This window comes from Apis florea, unplaced genomic scaffold (genome assembly GCF_048593485.1).
Source record: "Apis florea isolate Af1SG1 unplaced genomic scaffold, ASM4859348v1 contig_3391_pilon, whole genome shotgun sequence".
NCBI lineage: Eukaryota > Metazoa > Arthropoda > Insecta > Hymenoptera > Apidae > Apis > Apis florea.
The window spans coordinates 1,270,799-1,296,180 of record NW_028256754.1 but is presented as its reverse complement, the minus strand read 5'-3'; the positions used below and the strand labels follow the sequence as shown (position 1 = coordinate 1,296,180).

At 21.5% G+C, this 25,382-nt stretch overlaps 1 protein-coding gene across 8 annotated transcripts in view; it reads left to right on the top strand.

Moving 5' to 3' along the window:
- The window catches only part of Ca-alpha1T (Ca[2+]-channel protein alpha[[1]] subunit T), a 190,110-nt gene that overhangs the window by 63,733 nt on the left and 100,995 nt on the right, over positions 1 to 25,382 (top strand). For 6 of the 8 annotated variants that reach the window (XM_086912427.1, XM_086912429.1, XM_086912428.1 and 3 more), the window contains 3 exons: positions 2,293 to 2,390; positions 4,630 to 4,801; positions 12,384 to 12,422. In XM_086912427.1, coding sequence (XP_086768553.1) covers positions 2,293 to 2,390; positions 4,630 to 4,801; positions 12,384 to 12,422 — 309 coding nt within the window. The remainder of the gene's footprint in view (positions 1 to 2,292; positions 2,391 to 4,629; positions 4,802 to 12,383; positions 12,423 to 25,382) is intronic. The other 2 variants (XM_086912432.1, XM_086912433.1) reach the window with 1 other exon arrangement.

Below are 25,382 nucleotides of genomic sequence, written 5' to 3'. Positions count from 1 at the left end.
ATTTAATACAAAAATTTCACAAATATTTAATACAAAATTAAATATATTATATCATCTTAAATAGGGAATATTTTTATACTTATTTTTATACTTACTTATTGTTACTTATATATGGAATGTCTTAGTTTAATCGATTATAAATCTAAAAATAATTTATAAAATATAATTGCAATAAAAAATTAAAAAAAAACTTAAATAAAAAACATTTAAAATATTGATCGAGAAATACATCTTATATACCAAGTTATGATTTAATTCCTTTTTAATGCATTCGAATTTTTCTTATAAATGATTGAAACATAAAAGATTGAAAATCGCTCAATGATATCTTGATGTGATATATTATTACATGATTTAACAAATTGAATTAAATTGAATTAATAAAGAGAATATTGAATTAAAAGAATAAAAAATACAACTGAAAATCAAATTGTTTTTCTTGTAAAACATTTAACTAGAAATAGAATTATTGAAAACAAATGTTATTATGTAGGCATTGTATAGATGTACAGTTTACACGGTTCAAGAATGTAAGCGATTTATAAAACATATATATCGATATTAGATCGAGTTTGGACAAAATTTTTTGAAGCTATTAAAAATATTAAAAATTTATATTTAAAATAAATTCTTATAATGAAAGTGAATACTCAATGTATTGATAAAAGTGAATATTTTAATTTATGAATATTTCTTTCTCTTTGATACAAATTTATAAATATAAAATTTAATATTGTGTCTTTAAGTACAAATATTGTTAAGATTACAAAAAATGAAATTTTGAGATTTTAAAAATATTGAATTGAATGTGTGCCTAAATAAGAAATTAAAATTAAAATTATAAGATAAAAATATGGATGTACTATAATTAAATTTATTTAGTAAAAATTAAAATTAATTTAATTAAAAGAATATTTTAATTATAATAAAAATAAAAAATCTTTAAAATTTTTTTTGACTTCGATAGTTGTAATATTAGAAATTTGAAATTTATTAGAGTTTAAATAATTTAATAATCTAATATTTTAATTCTTTTTATGAATATTCATTTTATACTTTTTAGTTAGATTTATACATATTATGCATTATACAATTATTTACAAAGTCTCTGAAAGATACATCATCTTGTCTTTATCATTTTCGAATACAAAATTAAGCTTAAGCTTTGCTAATCTTTGAAAGTTCACATAGGGTCTCAATTCTCTATCGTGGCATTCCAAGCGTAATATCCACACATGCAGCTATCGTCGCATTTAAGCATAACATGCATTCTAACTCTATTTATTTTGCTCTTGGGACACAACAGTATTACTGTACAAGACATCGAATTGTTTCATTTGTTCCTTATTCAATTTTAAATATCTTGATACATGTTTTTATTTGTTATGGTATACACATATTCCATTAGAAAATTTAATCCTTAGAATTATAAATGAAATAATTTGAGTTTTTGAATATATGATTGTAATTTTTCTTTTATAAATTCTTTTTTGTTAAACTATTTATTCTTTCTATTTTTAATTTTAATATTGAGAATACATTTAAAAATGTTAAATTTTAGAAAAATTCAATCTCATTTTAATCTTAATCTTATATATAAATATAAATATAAATATAAATATAAATATAATTTTTTGTGACCTTAAGAAATTGAAAAAAATGTTTTTACTTTTCAAAAAATAAAAGTGAAAAGATGTAAAGGAAGAAATTTTATTTAAAAATCATATATTATTATATTTTATTGTAATTACATGCTTATAAATATACAAAGTGAATTTTTTAAACTTGATTTTTTCAAAAATTAATTGTAAAAAAATTGTTTCTGTTTTTTTCTTATTATTTTTCATAACTAATAATAACTTACAATAATACTAAATATTATTATTTTTTCATAATTTAAAATTATAAGAATTAACAGTGAAAATAATAGTTTTTTAGATTTTTTATTGAATAAAAAATATAAGAAAATTTGTATAATATAATAAATAAATATATAATGTATAATGTATAAAAATTATGTTTTCTTTTCGTACTTCTTTTTATTACATACACGCTTTCTTGCGGTCTATTCACTAAGCACTGGGATTTAATACTATTATCATAACTATCATAAACAAAAGTATGCCATTAATGGAATATATTTTAAACGTTTTGATGATTTTTCAAATTCATATCATTTTATTATAAATGTGCTAATATTTATAAACATAAATATATATTAAAATATTTTATATTTATTATAATAAAACTATCAGAAAATACAAAAAAAACTTATATTCAATTTTATTTCAGTGCCCTGGAATATTGTTTGAACGTAGAAAACATGAATTTATCGGCAATAAGAACAATAAGAGTCCTTAGACCTCTACGTGCCATCAACAGAATTCCAAGTGAGTATAAAAACTTAACGTCTAAAATTGCTGACTTTTCTACTTTTACGAGAAACAATTTCGTGATATGTACGTGTGTCAAGCAAAATCAATATTAACGAAATTTGTTTGTCTCGATTTTAAAATAAAATTTCGATCGAACAAAATGTATCGAATAAATTTGTTTTTATAAAAAAAAAAAAAAAAGAAAATATTTGTCGTTATATCGATTATGTACAAAATGAATTGAATTTGAAACAAAAAGGGGATGGTTCGTTCAAAAATAACTTGCAAAAAAACAAATAAAGTTTCATCGTATGAATTTTTATTTGTAAAAAAATTGATTTTCCTTGAAAACATGTATTTGAATATAAATTTTCTCTAATCTAATCTATACTGCTAAATTTCTTTCTTCTTGTTTATAGAGTGTTAAAAAAAGATTCATTTATAACATAATTTAAATCTTAAGCAAGAAATGAGAATTTTTTGTGTGTACATTTCTTTCTAATTATCATCTCTTTTTCCTTTTTTATTTTTTTTTAATAATTCTTAACATAATTTACAAGATTTAAATAATTTATAGATGTTTAAATTAGTTCTAACAACAATAAATTTAAGAATATCGAAAAAATAATGATACATATATACATATAAATAAATTAATTTTTATTTAAATTAATTTTTCAATGATATTGTTGGATCACAGATAATCAAAGTAGTTTAAATGAGATCAAATAAATTTCGACTATTTAATTTTAAAATAATATTAATTCATATATATTATATTAAGTTATTCAAAAAAATTAATTGAAAACTGAATATAAATAATATGAAATTTGTAATAGAGTTTTATTTTTTAATAAAATAATAATATAAAATTCTTTTCTTCAAAACTGATATTAAATGCAGTACATATAAAAAATAATTTTTAAATAAAATTTTCAATATTTTATTAAATTTTTTTTAAATTTTAATTTTGATTTTGATATATTTCTTTTTACTGGTTTTCGATTATTTTAGAACAAACTTATTAAATAAAAATTATTTTAATATATATGTAACTCAGTATATTATTATTATTACGATAAGAATTGAAAATTCTATGAAAAAACATTATTTATATTATGAACGATTTATTATTGATAAAAAATTGAAAAAAAATTTGCATTATACATTGTGCTTTTATTAAACGTACAATTGATATTTTAAATAGTTTTTGCTTTTTATATCTTATTTTGAATTATATAGAATATTTGTTTTCGTTAAACAAAGTTGAATAAATTATTTATTCGTTTAAAAATTATTATATATATTATATTATTAATATGATAAACATAAGTTTAAAATTGATATACAATAAATATATACAATCTAAATTATATTATTTAGATTATTAAAATTTATTTAAAAAATATGTGTATCATTTATATACGTATATTTTTAAAATTATCAATATAAGTAATAACTACATCATGTTATGAGTCAAAAAATATTAAAAACTATAATCAGTATAATCTAGAAAAAAGATAAAATGCGAGAAATGTGCACAATATACAAGTAATATTCAATATGTAGAATAAAATATATTTTTTTGAAATTATCAAATAACAAATTTCTATCTTGCTTCCATCTCTTTATATATTTTCCGCAAAAGTATACACATTTGCATAAACATCCGTACTCTACTTATTATTTTTTACAACTTTACAAACTTTACAAACTTGTTATCCGACTGTTCGCAGAAAAATATTTACCATGAAACTCTGATGACTCAACCAGACTTCGATGTTTTTCGAACGGTATTTTTTACGGTTGCAGTTGCGATTTCTTTAAATAAAGTCCTGCAGAAGTAAAGAGATTCGAATCATCCTTCCACCTTCGATCGAATTTATATTTTTTTTTTCCCCTACTAGCTCGTGACAATTATATCCTGTATATAACAGGATATAATTCAATATAGATTTAGCATGAATGAACTTGAAACAAGATTTATTTCCGAACCATTCACATGAACGAATGAATCGATTTAAAATCGCAATACACCTTATCGCGATCTCTTATTTTTACACTTTCGAGCTTCATTCTTTTCCTCGCTGCGGATAACATTATTCCCTATCGACGCAAATAGAAAAATTCTTTATTTATTCAGTTCCTAACGACGTTATCACGGCGGAAAAGGAAAAAAAAAAAAAGACTTCAATGTCGCGGTCTTTGTCATATTTTTTGTTACTTTTTTCCCCCGTTTCTCTACTTTCAACAGGTATGCGGATACTGGTGATGCTTTTACTCGACACTCTTCCTATGCTGGGCAACGTGCTGCTCCTATGTTTCTTCGTCTTCTTTATATTTGGTATTGTCGGCGTGCAACTATGGGAAGGTATTCTGCGTCAACGGTGCTTCCTGAAAGCTCTACCCAATGTCAAATATCCCGAGTAAGTGTTATACGAATCGATTCGTTCTCTGTTATGCTGTTCATTTATTGGTTCTTTAGGTATATGGTTATATTTTTTAAGACGATCAGAGTTCATCTGGTTCGTTTATTATTATGCTTTATCTCGCATCGATTCCGCATTTTCTCTCTCTCTCTCTCTCTCTCTCCTATTTCTCTCATATTCTCTCTCTGCTTTTTCATCTTTGCCTTACTTCTTCTCGTTCCTCGCTTCTCTTTTTTGATCCGCTTTCTTCTCTTTCCTCTTCTCCTATGTAATCGTCGAGAGTCAACGTTAACACGCGCGTATACGCTAGGCTGCATTGCGTTTCTGAGATAAACGACGGCCGTACTCTATTTCCAGAAGATGGTGCAATACACGGATACGCGACTGGATAAGTATTAACTCACCCATCGAACGCGCACACGCGCATATCGAATTGCTCCTCGTTTTACGTTTTACTACTTTTCTCTTTCTCTCTCTCTCTCTTTTTTCTTTCGTACGACTTTCTTCATTTTACGTACTTTTCCACCTTTTACAAATTTTTCCAATTTTCGAGTTTTTAAACTTGTCGGAAATTTTTACAGATTTTACAGTCGTTTCGGGGATATTTTCGTTTTTCTTTTTCTTTTCGGTATGGATATGTAGAGTTGGAAAACTCGAAACTTTAAACTCAAAAATATTGATATTTTTTGAAACTTTTTACAGTTAATAAATAATAAGTTTCGTATAAATAATTTTAGAAAATATCGTCACGATATGAATTTATTTTTCATAATAATTAATAATTAAGTTTGTGTCAGAGAGTGACTTATTTTAATTGATACACACATTTATCGATCAATTATAATAGTTTATCCAATTAATCTATTGCATAATAGTCTTATTATCATTGCTTACTATAATTCTCATTGAAAAATTCCGAGAATCAATATTTTTTACTTTTTTTTACTTTTATTATAAAGAATAAATAAAATAAATAGAGAATTTCAAGATATTGCATAGTTTTGAATATTTAAAAATCAGGAAGTTTCGATCCATCTCTAATATATCTTTTTAATTTGAAATTAAACTTATTTCTTTAACACCGTGACAGTACCAAGTTTGATTTTGAGACAAGATATGTATAAGGTAATCGATGAAGTACTTTTACGCGAATATTATTCTTCGACCTTGTTTTATTTTTGGTTTAAATAGCGTCGCGTGTACTTACGGAATTTTCGTGACCAGTGGTGTCCTAGTTTATAGCGGAGATTCTCGAGAAGAATCTCACCGCTTCCGCGTGTAACATCCCCGGGAACGATCACGTTCGTTATCAGATATATTACATCCATCTTCTCTGTGCTCATTTATTTTCGGCTTTACATATACATATACGTGTATACCGATATCCATTCGTTGATACATTTACATGATATTCTTCGAATACTCGCATGGAGAATCTTCCAGAGTGCTAAGGGTTAATATATTTTTTTTTTCAAATACGATGTATTTCTATTTCTTTCAAGGATGAAAATTTTAATATCACACTTTGTTTTTCTATGTTCACTTCAATGATTTTGCAACAAGTTATTTCCAAATATTTTGTACAAAATTTTCTCGATTGTATTTGCGGTATTTTAAATAAAAATTAATTTTAAGGAGAAATTATTAGTTTTCAAGATTCCTTGACACGACAGTATTTGCCACGTAAAAGTTTCAATTAAGAAAAAAGTATACACAGGGTGTCTAAGTATAGGGAGGACTAAGGATAGAGGTTGATTTGATATGAGAAAAAAGAATAACTTTTTTGTTTTTGAGTGAATTAAATTTGAAAGTTTTCAAATGTAAATTGATTAATATCCAATACGAGTAGAAAGTCATTTTTGAAAATTGAAAATAAATATATATGTATATAGTAATCAAGTATTTTTAAATTCTAGAAATTTTTAGATTCGATTTCTTTCAAAAATTTAAACAATAAAATTTTATTCTACGTTTTTTATTTTCACATATGAAATTATCTTTCATCGATAATTATTACTCGAAAATTAATTTAATTTACATTTACTTGAAAACTTTTCATATTTGATTTACTCGAAAACATAGTCTTCTAAACGAACAAAATTTTATTCTTCTCTTTCGACTTATTTTTCCATTTACCGCTTATTCTATCCACCTCTGCAAGACATCCTGTATATCATAAAGATTCAAACAGACACCAGGTATATACGTGAGTGTATGTATCTCCTCTTTAAAAGAACGTTTCCGTACGGTTCGTTTTCATGCAGTATGCTGAAATGCATGGCGATATATAGCTCGAGTTGTCGTCGTAAGGTATCGCTTCGAGTAAATTGAAAGTTTTCTCTTCGCTGCCGATTTTCTTTCCGTGCTCGTTTCCGCACTTTTCTTTCTCTCTTTCTCTTTCTATCACACGACACATATTCTTTCTTCACCCTTCTTTGTGTCTCTGTAATTCCTTTTCACTTCACATTCCTCTATTCATGAAACTATCTCCCTCCCTCCGCCATAGGAATCACGTATGCAGTTTAGAATATTCGAATCGTTAACAGCGCGAATCCTCGAGAATTTTGATCGAAAATTTTCGCCTCGTGTTATTATATCTCGTTCATGTCCCCGAGCCATGAGGCGGAATTCATTTATACGTACGGTATATACGACGGTTGGACGAGAAACAGGGGGAATTGCTAATGAACGCGCAAACTATTTAAAAACGGAGCTGAAAACACACGCTCAGATGTTTCGCGTTCGCCGAGGTTACCGTTAAATGTTTTATAACCGCTTTCACGTGTTTCATTCCCGTGTTTAAATGGTTTTTATATCGACGCATTTTACAGGTTAGAACTGTTACTCTATACAGGGTGGTGAATGAAAACTAGGTTATTCCTTAACGTGACTTTCACTTAGAGAAGACGAGGGATAGTTGTCGCATTGTTTTATTATGATCTATCATTTTTTTTTTAAATCTAGAAGCTCTGTGAAATATAATATGAAAAAAATATATAATTTTTTCCAAATACAAAATAAATGTATAAAAATATTTATATAGGATGAATTTATTAACTTGAGAAAAATTCAAAATTATTTGTATTTATAAAAGATGTTTTATATAAAATGTTATTCTTGTTACAATTACATATATATTAGAAAGCTATATAATATTAGTTGTATTTTGTAACGATATATCAATATTTCTATCTTTAGTAATAAATACTTCTTTTCCTCTTTGGTCGTTACTCTGATGGATTGCATATGTAAGATTATCGATAATCCATATTCAGTCGGTAATAAAGTGCATACTATACATACCGAAGTTTAAACAAAAGATGAGAATATAATTTGATGTTATTAACTTTTCGCATATAGATATAGATATGATTCTATTAAAAGAAAATGAAGTTAATCTTTTTTTTCTTTATTTATTTTCTATATGTCAATTTATAGAAAATTAATAATATTAAATTATGTATCCTTTTATTAATTTTTTTTCATAGTAATTTATGAAAGTAATTTATGATATAATTTAAGTCGTTATATTTGGAAACATATTACAAATTTTCAAAAATTTTAAAGATACTTATTTATCATTTTATATTATAGTTATATATATTATAGTAATCGTTCAATATCAATACTTACTGAATATACTTTTTTCAATTCAATTCATATAATTTCATTGAATAAAATTAAATATTTTTATTTTCTTATAAAAATATCAATATTATACATATTCTATTAATTCGTGTTCTAAGTTTTATTACAAGAAAATTACTAAGATCAAAAGTTGTATATTATCGAGAATTTTGTTTTTCTTTTAGAATATTTTTCATGATTAATTTTAAAAACAATAAATTTTCCATATATTATTTTTTTTCTTTTATCTATATAAAAATTTTGGTATATAACAATAATCATTTTTTTATAAATGTAAAAAAATATAAAAAAATATAAATAAAACTAAATTTAAAACTAAAATAGATAAGATAAGATAAAAAATTTATAAAAGTAATTATTAAAAATTTATTTAATAGTAAAAGAATTAATCAGTTTAAATTATTATCTAGTATAAAAGAATTTATAATATATACTTCTCATTTATTTATATGTATAGAAATAAATTAAATTTGAAAATTATTACGAAATTAAATAAATCTTTTAACAATTGTTATCTTCTTTGAAATTTCGAATTCCAAGGAATTTATATAAGAATTTCTCTCAATATTTAATATTTAATATTAAACAAAATATTTGATGCATGATAAAAATATTTAATATATTTATAAAACAATTAACTAATTAGATAAATTTTGTCATATATATAACTATCTATATATTTTTTTAAAATTAATTCAATAAAAGATTAATGAATTATAATGTTAAGTACATAATTTTTAATTCATTAATTTCTTATTATTTGAATAAGTAGTTATTTACAAATTTTTTACTTTTATCTATAGATATTTCCATTATTCATATAAAAACATATTAATTAATTAATAATTTTTTTAATCAATAATAGATAATGTTTTATAAATAAAATTAACAGTCTTAATATTTATGAACAGAAAATAAAATTAATATAAAATAATTTATTCAAAATCAAGTATAATATCAATTTTAATTTTTTTATGATATGCATCATTATGATAATCATTTTATTATAAAAATATTATTATAATTATAATATTATTAAAATATTATTATAAAAATATAAAAAATAAATAGATCAGATTATTATCATGCAGTAATATTAGTAAAGCTTTAAAAAAAATTATATTTAAAAATATTATATTTAAAATTATATTTATTATATTTAAAAACTATTTTGATTTCAGTTTTTTGCAATCAAACTTCATCAATATGTTCTATAAATACAAATAAAAAAAAATAAATATAAATTGTTCAAAGATTTATTGACAATTTCTAAAAAAATACGAAATATGATAATGTATTTGCTGCAATATTAAAAATAATATAACAATGATAAAAAATTAAATTTATTATTTTCGATTATTTTAATCTTATTCCATTTTCAAAAAATCAATTATTAATTTTTTGTATCACTTTATCATCCATATTAATTTTTATTTGATATTTTTCTTTATCTTGAAATTTTCTATAGATAAAAATAATTTAGTAAGAATTTCAATTTTATACTTCTTTAATGAAATTATAAACAATATTTTGTTATAACTTTTAATTAAAAAAATAATTAAAAAATTTATTACTTTTTATTACTTTTTTAATTAAAAAATTTTTAAATAATTAATTGAACAACCAATGTTTGTATAAATTTTTTTTATTTATGTTTCTAAAAGAATATTAGATGCTCTGCCGTAGTATTTTGTATAAAATTTTGATTAATAAATAGATTATCATTTATAATAAAATATATTTAAATTTGTATATATTAAAATAACTGATAAATTTATATCAAATAAAGTAAGAAGAGTAAATTTAAAATTATTAAACTATATTGTATTAAAATTTTTATTTTATCAATATTTTTAACAATATTTTTGTCAATATTACTGATTTGCTGGCTGTTTTATATGTTTATTATACAAAAAATAAGAAAAAAATAAGAAATATTAATAGTGTGAAAAGAAATTGATTTTTTTATTTAAAAATTTTTATCTAAAATAAATAATTCATATATCATACAATTAATTTATTTTCATCAATATATTTTAAAATGTAATTATAAATACAAAATGCGACAATCAATTTTTGTGACAACTTACTATTTCCCCCATTATTTATTAAAATCAGATTCGAGTTCTATTCAAATTTTTTTGAATGAATATTTATGAAAGATCATTATTTAAATCTATACTTTATAATTGAAAAATTTTTATGGATATATAATAATTATTCGTAATCTTTAACAAATTATTCTACATATTTATTAAAATTATATTATTAAAGTAATTATTACAAATTTATTTATGAAATTACATAATTTATATAATTAATTTAGTTAAAAATAAACTAAGAAAATTATTTTGATAATTTAATTTTATAACATTAGCTATTTATTCTATTTATACGTATATATATACATTTATATATATATATATATATTATATTTATTTATTTATTTATTTATTATACATATATAAAAATATAATGTAATGTAAATATATTTATATAATAACAATCTCAAATATAATATTATAAGAATAAATTTTGAAAGTCTTATTCTATAATCCGATAAAATTAATTTTCGAAATAGACCAAAAAGATTTAACGTATTTTTTTAATGTGTAAGAAAATTTCGTAAAATATAACTTTAAAATTAATGATACTTTGTTTATTTTAGTAAATAGTAAATGATAACTTTGATAATATTTTGAATACTAAAGAAAATTGAATAAAAATGTTAGTTTTATTTGATAATTAAATAAAAATGAATTCGATATAAATTAAAAGTTAATAAAAATTAAAATTCCTAAAATTTTTCATTTCACGATAAAATATAATGGAATATCAATATAAAATAAATATTTTTCATAAAAATGTTTCATTTGTAGAAAAATAACTATAATATTTGTATCTTGATTGTGATATTTCTCTATAAAATTAAAGACTTAATTTAATACTAATTAAAATTATTAATAAATAATTAGAAAGAAAAGTATTTTTGGGAACTAATATATTTTTAATTATTTTCACTTATTTTAATTTTTTCTTTATTTTAATAATACTTTATTTCATTAGAATAATTTTTAATTTAAATTAAAATTTATTTTATTATAACATTTAATATAAATTAAAATTTGCTTTAAATTATTTATGATATATAAACTAAAATAAAATTTCAAATTTTTATCGAAATATTTAATTATTAATTTCTCATTAAGAATATATTATAAAGATGAAAAAGATTTTTTTTAGATTCTGATTTTATTGAGAGTTTTTGTTCTCTTTATAAATTAAAGATTTTATTTCACGTTTCTGAAATATATTCATTGCTAATCGAATTTCCATAATTTTAAAAGTTTCCATAAAATTTAATAGAATTTATGATTAATGTTTTGTTAATGAAAATTTAAATTTATTCAAAATTGAATATATTAGATTATTTTTTATTAGATTATAGATTTTCTTCTGAAAAAAGATAAAAATCGATAGAAACATTTATATATGTATTATAATAACATATTACATATATAACTATAAAATTAAGCAATTTGGACATAAAATGTTATATTATTCTTCTTTCACCACTCTGTATAAAGTATTTTTATCCATGAAATATTTTACAGAATTTTCATACTTATAAAAAGAATCACATAATCAATAATTAAATCGGGCGAATTATATGTATACAGAATTAATTAACCGAATTTCTTGATTTCCCTTTTAATAGTAGCAAAACTCATCTGTACAGAACTGGAAAGATGAAACTTGATGAAACGATTTCGATCAACGATTATTATTTTTTTTTTATTTCTATTTTTTTATTTTTCATAAAAAAAGAAAAAAAAAGAAAAAGAAAAAGAAAGAATAGAAAAAAGTTAGAAATTAGACGTAAGTACATGATCTTAGGGGGCAGTGACAGGCTGTTGTTTCGCTGTTGCAGGTTACTCTCGGACGAGTACTCGGTTCGATCACGCATTTAGTAAGCTCTAGTAGAGAACAATGTGCTATGCATATATCTATATACATATCTAAATCTATATAAATCACATAATATGCATAGACGTGCATCCATGTGTGCATATATGTATATACATGCATACGTCACGTGCATATGTATATATTTATTTCTCTGTTTGTTCTTGATCACGGTACGAGTGTACAAATGTATTTATAGTGTGTACCAAGCATAGAGCATGCTATCTTGTCTAGAGATGAATAAAATACTATTTCGAATTCCGTAGAGAAAAATAAAAAATAAAAAAGGAATTAATGTTGGACGAACGTTTATAATCGATGTGAATTAGGATGTACTACTGTCCTTAAGTCATTGGATATTGTTAATAAATTTAAATGAAGAAGTGAACTTTGTAATTATAATGCAAAATTTATACTTATTAAATTTTATACTTATTTATCATAAAAGAAATTGAATTATATTTATTGTGAATTTGATATATATATGTATATAACAATTTGTGTAGATGATTTATGTTAATATAATATGCGGGTAAAAAATGATCAGATATAAATTTATCTAATTAATAATTTATTTTTATTTTTAACTTAATTACGAGAATTAATAATATGAATAATTATAATGAATTAAAAACTCAAGATTAATAAAGATTTTTATTTTATATATAATATTATATAAATAAATATTATTATATAAATATTATATAAATATTATATAAATAAATATATTTATATTTTTAGTAAACAGGTATTTGTGTATAATAGAAATGTAATTATATTAATTCATGTAATTATTAATAATATTTAAATAAATGAATTTTTTGAAAAATATTGAAAAATGAAAGATTTTTTGTATCAAAATAGAAAATTAAATTTTAATTAAATTTTATTAAAAGAGATTGCACTGATAAAATAAATTTGAGTATTTATAAATCTACATTTTAATTTTTTAAATTACATTAGTTAAAAAAAATATATATATTTATATAAATTAAAATAGGCCATAGATTAATACAATTTTTAATTTTATTTCACAATTAATTATTTGTGAAGTACATATATTTGTTAAATAAAAAAATTCTCACTCCCACGCATTACTCTTCAAACGGTCCACACACCTCATCGTCCTGAATAAGTCAAGCAGTTGGTTCTCCCAGTGGGTCTAATTTCCTTTCCTTGTTAACTTACATTTCCTCCTTCCCCTTTTCCCTTTAAAATCGTAATGCTATGAAGATCACGTTTCACGTTGCCATAAATCTATTGAAATAAAAATTACATTTAAATTTAGCAAGCATATCCGGTGACTTATGAACAGTGCTGTACTTTATAATTGGTGAATGAACACACGATTAATAATGAACGAGCAACTCGTAAAGAACAGAGCATGGCATACATGCTATTTCGAAACGGTATTTTACCCGTCTCTGCATCTCTAATCTGTCGTGTACTGTCGTTTTGTATACTCGTGTCATAACCCGACACTGCGGTCTCAAGCGATTCTGTACATATATGTCGTTTGCAACATACGCAGCTTGGAACGTACGACACGAATGTGGTGAACGATCTGAAACTTTTACTTATGGAAATTATTATGTGTATATCTATACTTATTTACGTACATCTATTATGTATCTGTATCTTTTCGCACAGTCTCGAGCTCGAATGTCTATCATCGTGCATCAACGGCGTGTTTTCAACTTTCTTCTAAATCTTCTTTTTAAATGCACGAAAAAGATTGATGTTCTCTGTCCTCTTGATCTCGATATTCGCCATGGCGTCTTTTACGTCTTTCACTTATTCTTTCGACTTTAAACAGCACATATCTCGAAGACGACTATCTTAACGTCCATTTTAAATTGTATGATTTTATGTATGTGGACATCTGAACGGACGTCTGATACGAATTTCGATTTAATCTTAAGTTTTAAAAATTTACACGTATTTCATTATCTTATTTTAATCTATCTATCAAAATTAATCATTAAAATTATTTTTGAGAAAATAATATTTAGGGATGGAGTAATTATTACAAGGCCGAATTTTTCGAATATAGAATATAAAGAACAATTTTATAATAGTTTAAGTTAATAATTATGAAGATAACTTTTGAATGCCAATGAATGAATAAATTGAATAATTTTCCATTTAAAAAAATAAATCTTGAGATTTTGAAAACTTAGAATTAGACAAATCTGATAGTTATAAGATTTTGAAATACAAGTTTCGTATGAAATATTTTATTGAATAATGCAGGAAATAATTGCATAGAAAGATTATAGAAAGAAAATAGACATTCTGTATAAATATTCAAATGGGATTATCAAATCTTCTATAATTTTTCTATAAAACTGTATATATATATATATATAATATTTATGATCAATATTGAAAGATTTTATTATACAATATTGATGATATTAGTTATTTCCTACAAAAAATATTATATTATATTGAAAAAATTTTAAAAGATATTTTAATTTAAATTTTGTAAAAATTATTGTATTATAAAAACAAAGAACATATGAAATAATAACTATTTTGTTTATAATAAAATTCTTTCTTATATATCTTTCGTATATCGAGTTTTAAAAAAATTTATGTTAAAATATTTCATAAGAAATTTAATATTTTTTTTGTAAAAAATAACGATTATGCATTAAAAAAGTTATATAATTTTATTTGAAAATCAAATATTACATCATTTTTATGCAAAAATCTATGAAAAGATTACTATTACTAAAACATTACTCATACAGGAAAATACTCGAAATTATTCAACTTTTATTTAAAACATTTTTTAATAGTATCAGAAACAAGAGAGATATTTCAGATAATAGAATTATGTGAATTATTTTGTGTATAATTTAATATAAAAAAAAGTTTCACAAAAGAAAAAGTTATTGTGAAAGTTTAGTTATGAAGGATTTAAAAATTGCCGTGAGCGATTCCTTACAGTTCTAAGGGTTGAAAAGAGTAAGCAATTATTTTTTCGATATAATTATTTTCTTTGATGTAAATCAAATAATCAGTTCATATTTAATTAATTTGAAAAGTTTGCTAATGATGATCTCTTCCTTGATACATTGAACATAAGATCATTAAGGAATCTCTTGGACTACTTGATTCTAAAATCGTTAGAGATTATCAGATTTCGAACTATTTTCCTGTATTTATTATCCATGGAATTGCTTTATTATGTTAATTGTTATTATTTTCTAATTTAATATCAAATAAATTAAAAATCTTAATTGATAACGATAATCAAAGATAATATCAAAATCAAAATATTAAAAATGCTAAAAATAAATTTTTACATAAAATCACAGTTCCAGGAATCATTAGTATAATTTAAAATCAATTAAATGAAAATCTTAATAATGATAATTAAAAAGATCAAATAGAAATAAAAAGTAAATTAAACTAATCTTAACTTAGAATTACTATATCATTTTAATATTATTAAAATGAGACATTTATAAGACGATTTATAAGACGAGACATTAAAATGTTTCAAAAAAATCTATCAGATGTCTTTAAGATGTCCTCAAGATGTCTTTCCATGCTACCTGGTATATCTTCCTTTTTCTCCTTCTATTCATCTATCCAGATCTCCTACTATCTCTCTTCGAGTTTAATTAACACGCTCAAAAGATATTTTCTTTCTCTCTTTCTTTCTCTCTCTCTCTCTCTCTCTCTCTCTCTCTCTCTCTCTCTCTCTCTCTCTCTCTCTCTCTTCGTTCCATATGATTCTATACGCATTGTTATTACAATTGTCGAGGAGAGATCTCTGTGATGTCGCTTCGGTCGCTCACCGAACTTGTTATTCACTCGAGAATACATCGCGGGCATAGTTTCTCTCTCTCTCCTTTTACATTTCTTCCCTTGGTGGACGTATTCCAAATCCCATTTATTTTCCTTACGCTTTGTTCCCGTCGTCCTCTGTTCGCGGTGGTCATTCAACCATCGTACAATAGCAAACGGTTCTTCCTCAGAGTGGGATGAAAGTTTATTTGAAAAAGATCCAGTTCTGCTCTGAACTTCCGCACGACGTCGATTTCGATTATAATTTTAGCGGCTGTGGACATTCTGCCCATTTTTTTTGCGATTATAACGATGGTGCACGGAAAACCAATCTCTTCCAAATGCATCTTAGAAGCTAATTAAACGCGTGAATCTACTATTAGTCTCTTCTCTTTGGTTTATACGACATCTATTTTGAATCATTTATCGACTTCTACAACTGCGTGTTACATAGTACTTTCGGTTTCTCATCGCGTCATCAACCGAGACGGAGTGCAACTAGCGCACATACAATGTGTGGCGCTATGTACAGCATGTTTCTTCAGATTGCGGTCTCGTTCGATGCGTAGTCAGGCGTGAAATCTAACCGATTATACAGTCGCTCGCAAAAGTATTCAAACGTTATTCGAAGAGGAATTTACGTAATGTGGAAATTCTAATTTTAACGAAAGTTTGTGTTTATATGGAGTGTAATGGATTATACGTAGTTTCCTTTTTCGACGAAAAATCTCATTGGGAATAAAATTATTAAGATTTTAGCATTCTTTTATGGTTTAAATATAATTTGTTCTAAAAATATTTTTTATAATAGAGTAAACGTGTAAATATTTGTAAATTATTGAAATTAAAATATTTTATATTATATTTGAAGTTTTTATTTGTTTCATTATAAGATTATGTTTAAAAGAAGCAAAAAAATAAATTTATTTAAATATATTTAAAAATCCACTTCATTCTTTCACAGCGATACTCCATTAAAGTATGTATAAATAATCGTGGAATACATCTAGTGAGTTGATTTTAAAAGTCAAATAATAGAAATTGATATATAAAAATGTTGATTATTTATTAAGTTATAAACAATTTAAATTCATGTTATGAGAAACAAGGCGGTGATATTATGGAAACAGAATTTAATTTACTCATAACTTAGTGATAAATAAGCCTCAACTGATATTTTTGTATATCAGTTCTGTTTTAATCTTTAGAATCAACTTTTCAAAGAATTATATCTTCTGAATTAATATTTTGTACATATATTACTATACATATTACAATTACATTACTATACATATTATAATATAGGAAAAGTAATCAATACCATGACACATACATCGACTTCGTAATTAAAGTTTACATTGAAAAATATAATTAATTTAATACAAAATATAAAAAAAATATGATTAACTTTGTGAAATGAATAATTCTATAATTCTTCTATAATAGAATAATAAATTATCTTATAATAATTGTAATAATATTTTTAGAACTAAATTTAATGCGTATTATTATATTGTTAACAGTTTATTTAGCAAATTTTTGAATACTTTCATAAAACTTCATACAGTAAAGTGATTATAACTCTTAATTTGAACTTTGGGATAGAAGACTTTGGAAATTACACAGGAGATTAAAAAATATTTTTCTGTCGATTGAAAGAAGAACAATAAACTTTTTAAACTTTTTATAAAATTACATACAATCAATGATAATAATCTTCGTATATTTTATGCAAGCTAGACTAATAAATTATGTTATGAAAATTTTGTTATAGTAATATAATTTGTTTTTACTTTACAGACAATAATATGTAATATTATTTAAAATATAATAAAATTTTTTTTATAAAATGTTTTTTCGAGAAAACTTTAAAATCAAAAAATCATATTTTTAAAAATATAATTTTATAATGAGATACCGTAAAATTTTCATAAAAACATGAAAAAAATAATAAAATTTTATGGATTAATTTTATTTTCTTAATGAGATTTTTCATTGAAAAAAAATTATTCTATGTGTAACTTTATTAAAACCTATTATGTTTCTCATATTTGAAAATATTATTAAATTATTTTTAGATTTTTTAAATGAATTTATAAATAGTATGAATATTTTTATAACTATTTACAACATATATTTTATATACATTGATTTAATAATTAATTAAATTAAAGTTAAGTTTAATAATTAAATTTTATAATTTTCTTTTAATAAATTATTAAAATTGAATTATATAACGAAAATATATAATATTTTATAATATTTTACATAATTAGGACAAAATAATTAAATTCGAGATTAATAAATATTTTAAATTACTTATATATTTAAAAAAATTTTAAAAATTGTTCAAAAAAATTTGAAAAGTATTGTTCGTTATATATATATTATTCTGAGTTAAAGGATCAGATTAATTTGATATTATCGACAATGTCTTTATCAGAATTTGTATTATATTTACATATACTGACGTGTTGATGTTATTTTTTTATTAATTTTAATTATTAAATTATTATTAATTTATTATTAAATTCATATGTGAAGACAAAGTATGTTTTTCTAAAATATGTATATATAATATGTATATTTATACGATTTCTCTTATAAGAAATTATAAAGAAAATAATATTAGTATTTATATATATATTATATATTATATATATTATATAATAATATTTTCTTTTCTTTAAAAATAATAACGTATACGATAATCTACATCATTAAAAAAAAATTCATATTTATTTTTATTTATCTTTTAATGTGTCCTTAGCATTGACAGTGAATTTCTAAGATTCCTTTCAGATTTATTCTATTATTTTATTAATTAAATTGAATTTTATAAATCAATAATTTAGTTTTTTTTATGTTGTTGAATGAATATTGTCAAATATATGAATGAAATAACGTGAATGGAAACATTTTGGATGATAAGAAATAATTTTATATAATATATAATTCATCAAGAGAATATAATAATTTAATTTTTAATTTTTTTTTTTAAATTATTTATTATTATTATTCCTATAAATTACTAAACAAAATTAATAAAATATTTATATGTCAAATTTATATACCAATAGAACTATTTATATATCAAATTAAAAGTGTACAAATGGTTTTGATTTTGATTGTGAATTATGAATTACTGATATCTAATTGTCAGAATTTGTCAAACTGAATTGAATATCTCTTGTGAGAATAATTGTGAAATGAAATTATTGTATTAACTTATTATTTTACTCATTATAATTAAAATCAAATATATTTCTTAAAATCTATTGGAAATTGTATCTCTTGTTATATTTTGGATTAATAAATTTTGTGTGAATAATTTTTGGAAATGGTTTTCATGCAAGTAACAAATTTAATTGTAATTCTCTTTAATCCTTTTGAGATTAATAGGACATTACATTCCAAATTAATTTTTCCAAAATTTAAATTTTAAATATATTATAATTTTTCTGATATTATTGACATAATATTTTATTAGAAATCATTAATCATTAACATCATTAATTCCATTTTGAAAATTAGATTTAATTTATTTTTAATCGATTTATTATATTTCGTACTATTGCAATATTCAATTTAGTAAAAGTTAAATCCATTTCGAAAGCGTTAAAATACTCTTCATTTCTATAATGCTTTACGTTTTTACGTATTCAAATTTTAAAGTTTTATCAACTGATCTTATATAAAAACATTTAGCAGATTCATTCCTTTTTCACTTTGTACAAAGGGCAAATATAAATATATTCTTCAAGTTTTCATTTCGATGAACTTCATTGATTGAAAAGTATCAAAATATAGATAAGTAATAAGTAAATTGTATATTACATATTAACTGTAATTACATATTAACTATTTGTTGAAAAACAAATTAAGACAAATAAAAACAAGGCAAAAAATACTATAAGAAAGAAAAGAATTTGAAAATATTGAATAATAGATTCGGCATCAAAACAAGTTTCAGAGCTTCACTATACACTTTTTGGCTGATAAATGTGTTCTACTGTTCCAAATCAAAGCCAGATTCACTGAGTTATTCACCAAATTTGGCAACTTACAATTGTTTTTTTCCTCGAAGGTAAAAAAAAGGTCTTGAGAAATCCACTTTGCAGGAAATGAAAAAAACAAATTGTAAATCATTTTAAGGTCAATTGCAATATCATCTTCTTTATTCATTCCTCTTGCTCTAAAAATGTTCTATTTTTTAAAATCACATAATAAAATCAATTAAAGATAGCATAAATCAGTTGGAAAACATTTCATAAATTCCAAAAATCATGTAAATAATCTACGATTATATTTGAATTTATATATTAAAAAGATATCTTACGAAGAAATATTTGAAGTTCCATAGTTTTTGATCTTTTAAATGAAGTTTGAAAGAGATCGATGCGGATCATGGAAGAATTAAAACGTGTTTATTAGCACAACTCTTCAAGAATTGTGCTAATACATTAATCCAATACATTTCAATTTATATGTAATAAAATTAAATATTTATCATTAAATATTTAAAATCAAATATTTATCAAAGTGTTTCAAATTTAAGATAACAAATATATTCTATAGATCTAAATAATAAAAAAATGTTATATTAAATATAAATTGTTTAATATTTTATTAAAAAATTATAAACAAAAATACAAAGAAAAGATATTATTTATATGTAGTTTTATACGAACTGTTTTACTATTACTCTTTTATTATATTTATTATCTGCAATTCATTAAATTAATACTAATTATTATTGTTAATATTAATTTTGATATTAATTAAAATTTAATAATTAATTAAAATTTAATATTAATTAAAATTTAATAAATACATAATTGCAATTAGTATTTTTTAACAATATAATATTGATAATGATTCAAAATGGAATTTATTATTTTATATAATTTATTTGTATTTGTTATTATTTATTGTTATTACATTGAATAAATTATTAATTCTTTGTAGTTTATTTTGCATTATTCTTGTTTCACAAACTTTTTTCTGTAAAATTAATAAAAATTAAGTGGTGTAAATTTCATATTGTTCATTACTTATAAAATAGATATGTTAAAGTTTGGCTTAAACTTGAGACACTCTGTAAAAATATAAAAAATTCTGATGAAAAACAGTTGTTCAAAAATTATATTGCAATTTCTGCAAATCTCTGACTACAGAAATGTGTACATATCTGAAATCTATCTAAAATCAGGGAGTAAACATCAACAAACTGCAACAGTCTCATTTTCAAGAATGGTTGAACAAGGGTAATTCTCGACAAAAGAACAGGCAATCATTTTAGATACAATAGAAGAGCATATACTGCAAGAGTACAGTAGAGAACTTGATCGATCCAAGAATCTTGTATGTAGTATCTCTCATTCGAGGATTTGCTTCTATCTAAATAGCTTGTTGATCAATTTACCTATAATAATATGTAATATATCTCTATCAAAATCAAAAAAAAATTATAATTTCCATAATATTTGTTCAATTATTATATATTTAACAATGGAGACTGAATTAAAAAAAAAAAAAAATAGATATTATATCGTTTTTATTTTCTATGAGATTAATTGAAAGTATAAATCAGTTATGTTCATATTTTACGTTTTCGACATTAAATATATATATTTTTGAAAACTTTGTAAAATATATTCTGTATGTATGAATCAAAACAGATTTTAGAAAATTTAAAAAATGTATAAATAATCTACAATTATTTATTTATTAAAAAAAATATGTTTTTTTCTATAAAGAGAAGGAACATTTGGTTAAATATTCTAAAAATTTCGAAATACATAAAATTTCTAATCGATTTCAATTAAATAATAAAAAGTAATCAATAAAAATTTTTATACATTGACAAATAATGAATTTCTATTATTGTTAAACAATTAGTGTTATATCTTTGTTCATAGGTATTAAAAGATATTTATTTAATTTTGCATCTATACCATGTAATCAAAGTAAATTGAAGGAAATTAACACAAAAATATGGATAATAGTAATAAAATTAAAAATAAGAAAAAAGAAAATAAAACTAATTTAAGAAAAAGAGACAAAAAACAAAAAATGCCAAGCAAAAATTATATTGAGGAATAGTTTCAATCAGTTAAGGAATGTTTAATTAATGAATATAAATATATCATAAAAAAAATACATGAAAATTCAAATATTAAAGAATTTACGACTATTACTTAAAAAAAAGATGAGATCTTTTTTAATTTATAAATAGTTTATAAATGAGATCTTTTTTAGTTTTGAAATAATCTAACAATTAGTATCCCGAAAAAAAATTAAAATTTCATTTTTTCTTTATTCTAATAGCTAAAAATTCTAAATTATGTTATGTGAAAATCATATTGTTAATACATATATTTTAAAAATATTCTATGTATATTATTTATATAAAATATTCTATGTATATTTTAATTATATTCTATGTATATTATTTTACTATTTTATTTGCTTATAAATTTTGCATTACAAATAACTTGTTCATAATGTTTTTTAATTTTAAATTTCTTATTAAATTCAAAAATTATAATCAGTTATCATTCTTTATTCTCACAAGTAAGAAAAACGTATATAAAATGATAAACATAATAGCATATATATTGATGATATATAAGATAGGAATTGAGAATATTTTAAAGATAAGCATAATACGTTTCTAATCCCTTGTTTTGTAATAGTGTCTCTGAGATATCTTTAGTTAACTTTTTAGTATATAATAAGTATATATTTTTGAAAGCTATTTATCATAAATTTTATATTTTATGAAAATCGACAATTCTAAATTTTTTCACTTCTTCTCAATTTTATATTCATTGATTCATACATAAAACGAAATTTTGAATGAAATTAAATAGCATTTCTTGATCCAATGTCTTTTGATTAAATTGCAAGACAAGGGGTTAATAAATTATTTTATTATCTGATTATTTAAAAGCCAGAATAGTATACAAGTAGATCGAAATACCATGCGTATCATATTACTCGTTTACTCGAGTGAATTTAATCTTGGGAAGTAGAGTGATGTAATAAGAGAATTCTTTGTATCTTCAGTTTATTTGGAAAATAACATTCCTATACAATTGAAAATTTGGTTTATCTTTATGTCAATGCTTTTGAAATGCGCACTTTTGTTTGTTTTAATTAGTAGATTAAAGGAGAGTCTCTTTTATTTGTTAGACAAGAGGTTTAAATCAGTAATTTAAAATAACTCTATTCGAAAAATAACATTGATGAACATTCGAGGAAATTTTGATTTGTCTTTTTGTCGCGTACTTTTAAAATATACATGTTTATTTGCTTTAATCGATAGATTAATTTAGATATTATTTTTTAAATGGGATATCAAATTTTATCTTTCTGACTTTTGCAATTTAGTCGATATTTTTTTGAAAAAAGAAGGAAAATAATAATGAATAATAATAAAAAATTTAATTCATGTAAATATTCATCTATATAGAATATTTCTATATAGATTCTATAAAGATTCTATATCTATATTTATATTGTGAAAAATTGCATTATTTAAAAAAATATGAAAAATTTAGATGTAAAATTTCTAAACGAAAATAAAAATTTTTATTTATTGAGCAAAAATTTTAATTGAAATAAAAATTTTGAATTTTAATCATAATTATGGAATTACATTTTCTCTTTTACTCCTATTCATTTAAAGGATTATGTATGTTTTGAAAATAAATTTTTTAAGAAATTGTATGCTGACTATTATGGAAAATCATGAATTCGAAAAATTATATGATTACAAAAATTTTTTAGTACATTTTAGTATTTTACTTTAATATTTTTTTCTAAATTGTATGTTATGATAATTTATTAACAAGTTTTGCATTCGAATTTGATATAATATATTTATTTTTTAAAATTTTTATAAATTTTTTAAAACTTTATTATCTTTTTAATAATAAATAATAAATTGCTTTGCAGAAAAATTGAATTTTTATCATTAAACATTCGTTCTTTTGTAAAAAAGATTTATTTCAAGATTTTTCTAAAATGATATATATAAAGGAAAAAAGAATTTTTTTTATGGTCACTAAACTAAAAGAAATAATACGAATCATGCTCACATTTTTGATGTCGAATGAAAAACAATTTTGTTCATATCATTGCCATTTTATTATATTTATATAAAAAAATTCATGAGTATTCTCTTTTTGTATATCTCTCGATAGAAAGAAAATGATAATTGGAACTACTTTATTTAAAAAAACATGACTTCTTAAAAATTATGTTCTTTTAAGTTATTTAAAAACAGATATTGATGTTAAAATCTACTTATTTTTACAAAAGAAATATAAAAGAAAGAAATAGAAGAATATTATTTAATATTATTTAATATAAAATGTATTAGAAAATAATGCAAAAATTTAATTTTTTATTCAAATCATATCAAAAGATTTATGAAAAATAAAGTATTTAAGAAAACAACATTTCTTAATTTGATAAATATAAAAAAGATTGCAATTTTGTATCATCGTAACATTGTATCGAAAAAGAAGAAAAATTTTCATTATATAGAATGACTGCATATAATAAGATATGGTCAAGATAAAAATCTAGAAAATGATTTTTATAATAAGATTGAATTCACAATCGTTCATAATGAAAGATATATTTATCCTTCCCCATATGTGTATAATTATTAAATTTTCCGTAATGAAAAGTCATTTTTAAACAATATGATCTTGTTTTCTCAGGTTGATAAATTGGATTATTCTAATAAACATTTACATCACTGGAGTATCTGTAACATTTCACAATACAAAGAAAAAAAGAAGAGAGGAAAATATAGTATTCATATAACGTAGGAATTCTTACAATTTTAAAATTGTAAGAATTTTTATATTGAAGAATAAGAATTATTAATACTTCGATTGATATATAATTTGAATTATTTTGAAATAATATTACATTTCAATCGATTTTTCAATTCTTGTCGTTTTAAAAGAAAAAAAGATTATTTCATTATATCTATATAGGATATTAATATATTCATACTTTAGATTTACGATTTTAGAGATAAATAAAAGTTGATATATAAAAATGTTAGTTTTTTTTTTATTAAGAAATTTATTTATTAAATTATAAACAATTGAAGTTGCAATGAAGTAAGATAAAAAAAAAG